This window comes from Lampris incognitus, chromosome 2, assembly GCF_029633865.1.
Source record: "Lampris incognitus isolate fLamInc1 chromosome 2, fLamInc1.hap2, whole genome shotgun sequence".
Taxonomy (NCBI): domain Eukaryota; kingdom Metazoa; phylum Chordata; class Actinopteri; order Lampriformes; family Lampridae; genus Lampris; species Lampris incognitus.
In genome coordinates this window covers 123,965,821-123,977,877 of record NC_079212.1, presented here as the reverse complement: position 1 = coordinate 123,977,877, position 12,057 = coordinate 123,965,821, and the positions used below count along the sequence as shown (strand labels likewise).

Sequence of the window (12,057 nt, the reverse complement as noted above, 5' to 3'; positions counted from 1 at the left end):
ATTGCTTGTGGAATTGCCTTGATTACTGCGTTGTATTGTTTATTAGTACAAACCAGATTGTATTTTTCAATGAAAGCGTCATATGTTAAGACATTTCCACAACTATCCAATAGATGCTAAATGGACCAGATACCTTTCCCCATCCAGTCTTTGTAACAGAAAGATTTTCTCTTGATTAATATGTATCTGTTATTCCATATTGGGACTGTGTGTGGGGTAAAGTTATGCTTGTATATCAATTTCCAATAACGGAGGACTTGTTGATGAAAAGCAGCTAGCTTAACAGGTAGTTTAGGAATATCATAATCACATCTTAATAAGAAGTCTATACCACCAAAATTCCTGAAGATTTTGGATGGAAAATCAAACCAAAAACTTTCACTTTTTTTAACAAAACTTTGTAACCATTTTAGTTTGATGGTACCATTCATTGGATCAAAGTCAATTGCACTTAGACCCCCTTCCTCAACAGATTTCACAATATCACCTCTCCTTAAATAATCATGCTTATTTTTCCAAATAAAGTTGAAGTTATTTAATTTTTTTGATTAATTTATCAGGTATATCTAATGAATAGGCTGGATAGATGAGTCTAGATAAACTCTCCATCTTGGTAAGTAAAATGCATCCAAAAATGGATAAGTCTCTTTGCAGCCAACTATTAAGAATAGCTCTATAGTTCTGTATATTATTTACCACATTAGATATTTCCCTAATATTTTTATCCTTTGTAATTATGATTCCCAAATATTTAAATTCACTCTTTACTGGAATATTGTGCACATTAATCAGAGGGTGATCATGAACAGCCAATAACTCACACTTCTTCATATTTAAATGTAAACCAGAAGCTTTTGAAAACAGAGACACATCATTCAGTGCTGCAGGAATCAGTGCTGTTTTCTTTAAGAATAAAGTGATGTCGTCTGCTAGCTGACTAATAACCAAAAAATTCCAATAACGTTTAATAGTTGGACATCTAAACTGTTTTTTATAAGGATAGCTAATAATTCCGTCACAATAATAAATAATAAAGGTGAGCATGGACAACCTTGACGAATACCTCGTTTAACTTCAAAACGCCTTGATGTTCCAAATGGCAGAGAAACCAAACTATTAATATCGTCATATAACATTTCAATTATCTTTATAAATTTTTCCCCAAAACCAAAATATTCCATGGATGTTCAACCATGTCAAAGGCCTTGTAAAAGTCGAAAAATAAAATAACTCCATCATCAACAATTAAATGGCTATAATCTAATAAGTCTAATACCAATCTTATATTATTATGTATAGATCTGTCAGACTGGGTGTCACTTATAATCTGTGTCATACCGTCCCTTAATCTGTCAGCAATCACATATGTAAAAAATTTGTAGTCAGTGTTTAGCCGCGTAATAGGGCGTATAGATTGTCAATATATCTTTTATCTTTACCATGTTTGGGTATACGTGTTATTAATCCCTGTCTCATTGTAGGAGTTAGTGTCCTATTCCTAATCATGTCATTTATAGCATAAAAAAAATCCCTTTTATATCCTCCCAAAAGAATTTATAGAGATTGGAGGTCAGACCATCTTGTCCTGGAGCTTTTCCTACTGCTATCCTCTTAACTGCATTGTCTAATTCAACCATTTGCATTTCAGACTCACAAATCTCTCTAAACGTTAAATCTATTTTGGGGATATGTGGTTTTACATTTTCTGGAAATGCGATCGAATCGTCAACAGAGTATTCTGATGAATACAGTTTAGAATAAAATCTATACACTTCTTCAGATATCATTTTATGATCTGTGCATTCAACATCATTGATCTGTAATAAATGTTTGATAGATTTAACATACGCCTCATCTTTTAGGAGGTCTGCATTAAACTTCCAAAAATCTTTTTTATATTTCGTCCTACTCTCTGGATTCAATACAATATGAATTAAACAATGATCTGTTAAGGGAGTGCTAGAAATTGACACGTCTGACACATACTTTACAATTTCAGATGTTGCTAACCATAAATCTATTCTGGATTTACAACTGCCGTTTGGTTTAACCCACGAAAATTGACTAACATCTTCCTGTCTCTCCAAACATCTATTAGAGCATTGGAGTTAATACAATCAAATAAAATGTTATTATACTGGTTAGTACTGTATATAGAAGGGCACCTGTCCTGCCATTCATCAGGCGTCACATTTAGGTCTCCACCAATCAGAATAAATTCAGTATGATAGACTTCCTTATATTCAGAAATAACATCAGTCACTTTCAATAACAACAATTTGTTTTGGTTACTATTGTTATATCCATAGACATTTATCAGAATAACAAAAGTTTCTTCAACATTTAACACAACTGCAAGCCAATGACCATCCTCATCATTTTTGAAATTAACTACCTATGACACCTATTGAAACATATGGCTACACCACCAGAATGCTTAGAGCCATGGCTGAACAGGATTTTCTCTCCCCTTTGGTTTGACCAGAAGGTAGCATCAGCGTCACATGAATGAGTTTCCTGTAAAAAAGTGCAGTGGGCTTTTTGCCCTTTACAAAATAAAAATATAGCCTTCCTCTTCACATCTCTTGAGACCCCTTGCGTTTAATGAAATAAAAGATAAACTTGTTTTTAACATCAACAATGGAACAAAATGCTATTTTCAAACTCAGCAATAACAATAAAAATAAAAAGCTGTAAAAGTTTTCTTAACTTTAGAAATTAAGAGTGAACGTTCCTCCTACATCAACTAAACAACAACACAAAAAACCAAACCCCCACCTTTAAACTCGTATTTTCCGTCGTCCTCTCATGTCGCTAGACACTTGCCTCCCTCTCTTTAGCATAATGCGGCGTCCATTTATGAATCCAAACGATCCGCGGAAATACGCCTTTTCACCAGCCTTCCTTGCTTGTTCGATCTGCGGCCAAAGTCTCTCCCTCTCCACCTTTTCATCCTTGGTCAAGTCCTCGGCGAAACGGATCCCTGCAGCATCCGCGCAGACCTGCGACTTTTTAGGCATCTTCCAGATGCCATCTCTGTGCTGTCTTTTGACGAACTGTACAATCACCTGGCGGGTCCTGTTTGCCTCTTTCTTCCCCAGGCGATGCACAGTGTCCCCACATACTCATCCATTTTCTGGGACCATTCCGGGGTGATTTCTCCAAGTAGCCGGATCACATCCTGCCTGATATTTTCTTCCATCTTCTCCCGTCATTCCTTTAATTCTCAAATTCCACCGTCGTTTGTACCGGTCCTGTTCTCGTGATCTCTCTTTGAGCTCGTCGACTTCTTTCCGTAGGGTGTACACTTGAGTTTCCAAAACCGAAATCTGCTCCTTGCATTTCTTCACCCCCCGCTGCGTTAAATTCGATTGACTTGGTCAGACTAGCAATCATCACTGTGTTTTGTGTCATCTTCGTGTCGAACTCCTCCATCGTTTGCTCTTGGTTGTCAAATCTGGTGTGAAGTGCTTGAATGGCCGCTAACAGCTCAGCAGAGGATGGAAGTTGCCTGGCTATTTTTCGAGCAGGATCTTTGGTTGGTGTTACCGGTGGGGAGTCGCTCATCTCGTCGAGACTTCCGTTTCTCTCCGACGTACGCTGCAGACTCCACCGCCATCACATAATCACGGTCCGTCAGAGACGAGGACCCATGGCTCCCCGCGGAGTCCACCTGCGCTTTTAGTTCGGTTTTTTGCTTATTTTGTTCCTTGGACATGGTCAGACTGTCACTTTTAACTATTTAGTGGGGGTTTATAAAGTAAACCAATAACTTACTCTGAGGAACTGTACACTGCTCTGACAGTATGCGGCTGCTCAGTCCGCCATCTTGCCCGGAAGTATTCAGCGGGTAAACTAGCACGAGCAGCCCACACGAGTTTGAAGCTGGTGTTACGACTATGTCCTTCCTGTAGAGACGTGAGCCAGGGGAGTTATTCGACAAGAGTTCCGACCATATGCCATTGGGTTAATCGGGTGGGATAAGGGGAAAAACTAGAAATAAATTTATATTGTAGTGGGAAATGCCTGGGGATGTACTTTGAATGTTGCACTGGGCTCGTGCAGCTAGAGGACCAATCACAGGTTAGCTCGCGCTGTCACAGACGCAACTATATTAGACACCGCGGGAGAGACAAAGGCCAGAACTGTTTAGTAACCATATCGTAGACTGTCACCTTAGCGTGGGATAGAGCAGGGAAACCTAGCGTATCCTGGGCTAGACAGTAGATACGGTGGCTAGCAGTGGTAGTGTTAGCAGCAGACTGCCTCGGTACCTGTAGCTAGCTGACTACCCCCGAGAGCTTCCCCAGAGAGACTGAGAGAGACATTCACCCGGTCACACCGGAGCCAGAGTACAGAGAGAGAGAGAGACACGCACCCCGGAGAGCAGCCATCCATCTCCCGCCCCGCCTAGAGCTCAGCCGCCCTGTTCCATCACCAGCCCTGGTCCCAAGGTGAGCTTGCTAACCCATTAGCACACGGCTAACTAGCTAACTAGCAGGCTAGCCCTAGCATTGGCGCAGCTATCTAGCTAACGGTGGTGAAGCCCGGTTTGTCGCACCTAAAAGTCCCCGCCTCCATCCATAGTTATCCGGGCTATAGAAAAACCGCGACAAGTGGTGTCAGAAGTGGGATAAAAGGTTGGGATTCGCCATAATCTCAACACCGGAGGATCCTGCCTCGGTCACATGGCGGCATAATTCAGCCTGCACACTGTGAGCTAACCCAGCTAGCAAGAAGCCATTTTGTACTTCTTCGTGAAGTAGAACCCCAACGAAAAAAGTGAATAAGAAACTTCTTTATGAAGTGGAACCCAAACGAAAAAGTGAATAAAAAGACTCATTAGTTTCTCAACGCCATTCACACTGTGAGGATATTGTTTTTCACCGAGTTTCACCCTGAAAGTGCACAAAAGGACGTCCAGTGGCGCTAGCTAATTAGCATTGACATTCTGCAGCATTTCAAAGCAGCATTTAGCAGCTTTTTGGCGGCATCGCTATAGCTAGCTAGCAACTGAGTGAGTCAGCCATTTTGTGAAGCACTGTAATTTCTTCAGTAGTCACGTAAATCAGTGGAAAAATAAAAATGTCACAGGACAAAGAAAATGTAAAAGAACAGTCTGAGTTGAGTCTGGATGGTGCTGGTGTGGGGACAGAAGACCCCGGAGAGCACGCCTGGATGAAGCTCCTCCTGGCGCAGATGGAAACCATGAACCAGACCCAGGTTCAGATGCAACGCCAGATGGAAAACATGGAACGCCAGACCCAGGTTAAGATGCAATGCCAGATAGAGATGCAGATGGAGGCCCTCACAGCGCGTATCGATGGACTAGCGGAAGCGGTGGCTAAGCGATCTCGTCCCCCCACACCTCCCATTCAGCGCACCGATTGGGCCCGTCATCGTTCAGATATCCAAGGTGAGCCTCCCGGTTTGTCGCCCATCGCTCAAGTAGTGAAGCAAGGGGTTTCTCCTAGTAGCCCTCAAAGCGATAGTGGTGTAGGGTCGGCAGGGGCTGTGCTCGGAGAACGAACTAGCAGAACGGTGCAAGACATGAGCCTACTCTCGCAGTTCACCCCGGCCTGGGAGAACCCAGGGGCCAGACAGCGAGACGGCGCTGATCACCTGTTGCCAGCAGCTATGGCCGCAGTGGCTAACTTGAGCGACTGGCGCAACGAGGAGACGCCAGCCAGGCCGAGCAGCAAAGCGGCCCCAGCAGCCCTGCGCTATACAGGAAATGGACCCAGTGAGCCCGCACCACTTACCAGCACTCCGATCGGTCATGGTGGAAAAAATGGAGCGACTGCAGTACCACCCCCCGACGGGATGCAGGGTGGCCAAATGTCCCTGGACAGCAACGGCGGCCGAAACCTGCTGGATGACAGCGTTGGAGGGCAGGCAGGTTCCTCTAGAGGTCAACAGAGCCAGACAGGAGACCTTCAAAGTCGGAGCGGCAACCGAAGCTCACAAGGTCCCGACCGAGGACACGAAAATGACATCAAGCTCCTCGCCACTTTTGATGGTAAGGGCGACTGGGATAGTTTCGTTGGACCATTCGAACGGATGGCGAGAAAGAGGGGCTGGACCGACGAGACCTGTTTGGACGCCTTGTATCTCCGACTGAGGGACAACGCCATGTCTTTTGTCATCGCGCAGCCGGCTCCGATAAAAGATGACTACCACGCGCTCATCACCCAGTTACGCCGCCACTACGGTAAAGAGCTGCCTGAGGGAACTGCGCGCCGTAAACTCAGCGAGGTTAAGCAGGCCAGAGAGATGACCCTCTATGAGTTTGGCGAGGAAGTGAGGAGACTTGTCACACTGGCATACCCGCAGGTTGGTGTTACACTGCAGGAGGCCTACGCTGCAGAAGCCTTTCTGCGCGGGCTGAAGAACCAAAACATCGCGTATGAAGTCCTGGGGGCAGAACCCAAAACACTAGCTGAAGCAATCAGGAAGGTTGAGGCACGCGAGTATGACTTTAAAGCGACGCTGGGGCGAGAGGTTGAAGGAAAAGGGAGAATCCGGCGAGTAGCATGGGAAGACGAGCGGCGTCGCGATAGCTCTCCAAGTCCTCCGCCGGTAGGAGACAGCATGAGCACCCCCGAGCTCAAGACCCTGGCCAGGGGCATCGACAACATTAACAAGGTGAAGTTGCACAGGCACATCAGCCCAGACCACCTACTCCAAGTGTGTTCTAGAGTATGTCCACTGCTGGAGAAAGAGGTTCCTGCCAGCGTGCCTGGTCTCCACAGCATCCTGGGAGCCGGCAGGCAGAACCTCCTGCGTACCAACAAGAGCTGCAAGCATGTTGTGTGGAAGGGCTCAGCGCTGGCTGCTCTGCACTGTGGACGACCCCCAGAGCCTCCTATTATCTATGGGAGTCCACCCAATATCGTGGAGACGAGCAATGGGCGTCGGCTCAATGGCTCCTACCGTCTACGCCAGCTACTGCCTACAGCTGTCTACCAGCACATGAAGATGCACAAGAGGATTCTGGGACATCTCTCCTCTGTCTACTGTGTCACCTTCGACCGCACCGGGCGACGCATTTTCATGGGCTCAGATGACTGCCTGGTGAAGATCTGGGGCACAGATGACAGGCGCCATGCTCTGTTGTCTGCTCCAGCACCAGCCATAGGGCCGCAGGAAACACCTGAAGGAGGTCCTCCCGCTGCTGACATGGAGGAGCCGGGGGCGCAGAGAACAGAGGAGTACGAAGGAGTGACAGAGCAGGAGGAGATCGATGAAGACCTTGATCTCCGGCTGGAGGACCTGTTCCACGCAAACGACGATGGAGGACCCAGCACACCAGGCTCCCCGGCTCGGTTCCAGCCGCTCCAACACACTGCTGCCAGCTACTCTTCAGGCGAGTCGACAATCACCCAACGTCGTGGGACAGCAGCCTGTGCTCCGGGCGGGCAGTCCAACGCCCCTGACCCAGAAGGAGACGAAGCCGACGCCGCTGAGTCCCATCTCCCGTACACCACCAGACGGGGCCGGCCAGTCCGGAGGCCCGCCTGGCTCCTAGACTAACTTTGACGGACGTGACTAGTTGACTTGGGGGTTACTAGGCTAGTCACAAGAGTCCAGTATGGATAGCGACCACCCACATTTGTTTGACGCCCTTTGTTCCGGGCCTAGTTCATTTCGCGGGTGTTCTGTCCCATTTATCGTGTTAGATTAATCAGACTGATCTTTGTAGTCTGTTGTTCATTTATGTTGAAGGGACTCAACAGTGCTGGAGGGGGGCAGTGTAGTGGGAAATGCCTGGGGATGTACTTTGAATGTTGCACTGGGCTCGTGCAGCTAGAGGACCAATCACAGGTTAGCTCGCGCTGTCACAGACGCAACTATATTAGACACCGCGGGAGAGACAAAGGCCAGAACTGTTTAGTAACCATATCGTAGACTGTCACCTTAGCGTGGGATAGAGCAGGGAAACCTAGCGTATCCTGGGCTAGACAGTAGATACGGTGGCTAGCAGTGGTAGTGTTAGCAGCAGACTGCCTCGGTACCTGTAGCTAGCTGACTACCCCCGAGAGCTTCCCCAGAGAGACTGAGAGAGACATTCACCCGGTCACACCGGAGCCAGAGTACAGAGAGAGACACGCACCCCGGAGAGCAGCCATCCATCTCCCGCCCCGCCTAGAGCTCAGCCGCCCTGTTCCATCACTAGCCCTGGTCCCAAGGTGAGCTTGCTAACCCATTAGCACACGGCTAACTAGCTAACTAGCAGGCTAGCCCTAGCATTGGCGCAGCTATCTAGCTAACGGTGGTGAAGCCCGGTTTGTCACACCTAAAAGTCCCCGCCTCCATCCATAGTTATCCGGGCTATAGAAAAACCGCGACAATATATTGAAAAAAAGAGGCTTGAGTGATTTTAAGGCCTCCATAAAACTGTCTAGTTTATTTTCGACTTCAAACTGTTTTTTTTATCCGATGCAAGCCTACTAACATGGTGAACAGTCATGAATCCGAATGACTGGCGGTTTTGTTTTTTGAGTTCGGTATTCAATAAATAAGTGTTTTTTCACAATGTACTGTGTGATGTCTTTTTTTCAGCATGTACTTTCGGCATGCACGCAAACACAAAAAAAATTGTATGCGCGCGCACGCAAAAAGGACTTAATTTTTATTATTTAGGGTTGGCAGGTCTGGTCTGTAGCAAGAGTAGGGTGATCTGTAGCAAGAGTAGGCTGCAGGTTGAGGAGAGCCTGGAGAGGTGGAGATATACACTGGAGAGAAGAGGAATGAAAGTCAGTAGGAGCAAGACGGAATACATATGTGTGAATGAGAGGGAGGACAGTGGAATGGTCAGGATGCAAGGAGTGGAGGTGACCAGTGGCGCCCCCAAGGGGTGGCCACGGCCACCCTGATACTATCCCTGGCCCCCCCCGCTGGCCCCCCCAACCACGGGTCGCATATGCAGAATATGCTTCTGATTATGCATAATATGCTTTTATCTGATATTTTGCATTAGGTGCTGTTCATTTAAATCTATAATGTATATTTTTCTTAACTCTCATATTGACAGTTTTCCACTAGGCTATACAGTATACTACAACAGCATCATAGAATTCCCGAAATTCAGTCATGGCTTTTGGTTTTGGTGTGCCACCCCAAGATTTTCAGTGGCCCCATTTGGCCAGCCCAATGAAAAATTTCTGGGGGCGCCACTGGAGGTGACGAAGGCATATGTTTAAATACTTGGGGTCAACTGTCCAAAGTAACGGGGAGTGCAGTAGAGAGGTGAAGAAGAGAGTGCAGGCAGGGTGGAGTGGGTGGAGAAGAGTGTCAGGAGTGATTTTCGACAGAAGGGTACCAGCAAGAGTTAAAGGGAAGGTTTACAAGATGGTTGTGAGACCAGCTATGTTATATGGTTTGGAGACAGTGGCACTGACGAAAAGACAGGAGGCAGAGCTGGAGGTGGCAGAGTTGAAGATGCTAAGCTTTCCACTGGGAGTGATGAAGAAGGACAGGATTAGGAATGATTATATTAGAGGGACAGCTCAGGTTGGACGGTTTGGAGACAAAGCAAGAGAGGCAAGATTGAGATGGTTTGGACATGGGTGGAGGAGAGATGCTGGGTATATTGGGAGAAGGATGCTGAATATGGAGCTGCCAGGGAAGAGGAAACGAGGAAGGCCAAAGAGGAGGTTTATGGATGTGGTGAGGGAGGACATGCAGGTGGCTGGTGTGACAGAGGAAGACGCAGAAGACAGGAATAAATGGAAACGGATGATCCGCTGTGGTGACCCCTAACGGGAGCAGCCGAAAGTAGTAGTAGTAGTAGAAGGCTGGCAGGTCTGGTGTGTGTGTGAGAGAGAGAGAGAGAGAGAGAGAGAGAGAGAGAGAGAGCGCGCACGCATGTGCGTGGTGAAACATTGTGCAGTTACTTTCACAAGAGTAGAAAACTACCACCTGTACCTTATTTCCAGAGCTGTTGGGTAATTGAAAACAAATCATATCCACAACAACATCCAATTTTATTCTCCTCCATACTGCCCGCAGTCACATCTCACTATGACCTAGTAATGCAGAGAGGATCTTATAAAACTAACTTCCTCAAGTTTAAATAACTACGGGATTGTCCACTCAGTCTTTATGAGTGAGCGACAGCATTTACGGTTCGTTTTTAGTGAAGTGCAAGGGTGGATGGTAGTTCAGAATGACATCCTGTTTCCATTTCCTGTTAGCGAGCTCAGTTGAGATGTGGTGGAGTGGCTGTGCTGCATGAGCTACCAAGCAAATATACACAAAACCTGTTTTATAAAAAAAAACTCATAACTGCAACCTCTAGGTGATTTCTAACTACAAGGGCTGGCAGTGGACACTTGTTACAGTCAGTGTTTATTGCCAGTTTTGCCTTCATATCTGTGAACTTTGATATTAGCGTGCTCATTTTATCTTTATCCATTTCTGTGCTCATATAGTACAGTTTAAACCTATGGTAAATTCTTCTAACATGTTTACCTTACAAAGTCATAATTATTTGTGCTGTATTGTATAGTATGTAGGAGCAACCTTTTTTTTTTACTTCTTAGAGATTTTCCAGTGCAGTAAAAATAAAGATGTGACGTTTTATATAGTGGCAGTCATAATCAACCATTTCTTTTTATCATTAAGTACACATTTTCCACATGCTTTTATCTATGTCATCCCTTGGCGTACCCATATGTACAAATACGTTGAGAGAGAAAACCACTGAGACACAGCACATGACACAAAATCAAGTTCCTTATTCCAGTTTTGCTGCTACCGCAGCTTGCCTTTGTAAAAACGCCCTGTTCTCCCTCACCTTCTTAATGTAGTTCATGCGTATCAGGACCCCGTTGCCCCTGTTGTTGAGGATGGTGAGCTTTTCAGCCAGTTTCTGTTGGTAGGCCATGGCTCTGGACAGTGCTGCACCTCTCCCTCCTCTCAAGCCTTGGCCTCCTGATTAGGGGTTTACTGGAGCAATTGAAACAAGTGCACCCATATCACCACACCCTGACTCGGAGTCACATGGGTCTAGTGAATGTAGGTGGAGCTATTTCTTTTTTCGATTTCTTTTCAGTTTAGTTTAGTTTAATTTTATATATTTTAGTTTAGTTTAGTTAAGTTTAATTTAGTTTTATGGTAATCTTGAGGGGGTTTTAGGCATTTTGAAGTTTTTTTGCTATATTGTGTTATGTATTGCACATTAATATTTCTGCCCTTTCAACTCTCCACTGACACTTTATTCACAATAATTGTATATTTCATTTAATAGAGCTTCATATCGCCTCACTTTGCCCATGTATGTAAAGTCTGCAATAGACAGGCAGGAAACACGCAAATGCTACGATTGTCAAATGATTTTAATTTTCCTACAAATCATGTGAGCACTGTGGATGAAACTGTTAAGTGAATGTCAAATAAACATATAATACTTTGACACAGACAAATAATTGTAATTCTACTCTTTACCACTAGATGTCAGTCTTTACCAGCTGCCGACTCTCTTGGCGTGTTGTCAGACACTCAGCCACCAGATTCAAAGGTCTGGCTCTCAGCCAGTTTTAAAGTTCCCCAAAATCACCTTTACATTAAAATGGTTTGATATACGCTGACTAGTGATACATATGTCATCAATTTATAGCCAAAATCTGTAATAATGAATAGAATAATCAATAATGAAGATAATAGCACACAAAGGCTTTGTTACACAGCTCTGCCGTACAGCGTTTTGTACATACATATACATTCAACGTTTCATTTCAAAATGTGTTAATCATTCATGATCTTTTGGCTTTCTTCGTCTTTGAATGGGTTTTGGGCCTCTGTTACCTTTCAAGCAGCTTTGGAAGGCCTCTACTTACAAAATGCAGCTATTTTCAGACTAGGTATAATTACGGGCTAAGGACTTCGCCAAGCAATCTAGAAAGTCCCTCAGGTATTTGGCAACCACGTGTCGCTCTCTGTTTCCCCCATAAGACCCCAACCGGCACTCTTGGAGTTTGGTCAGAGGTGGGATAAAGAGTGAATTGATAAAGAGTGTACGGAGAGTAATTTCCTTGATGAGAGTCAGTGAAGTCA

General features: G+C 45.4%; 1 protein-coding gene across 1 annotated transcript in view; it reads right to left on the bottom strand.

Moving 5' to 3' along the window:
- Positions 1–10,900, bottom strand: part of nckap1l (NCK associated protein 1 like) — a 56,822-nt gene extending 45,922 nt beyond the window's left edge. The window contains 1 exon segment of the mRNA XM_056273717.1: positions 10,799–10,900. Within this exon segment, the coding sequence (XP_056129692.1) occupies positions 10,799–10,888 (90 nt within the window). The 5' untranslated portion in view covers positions 10,889–10,900.
- Positions 10,901–12,057: the final 1,157 nt, after the last annotated feature.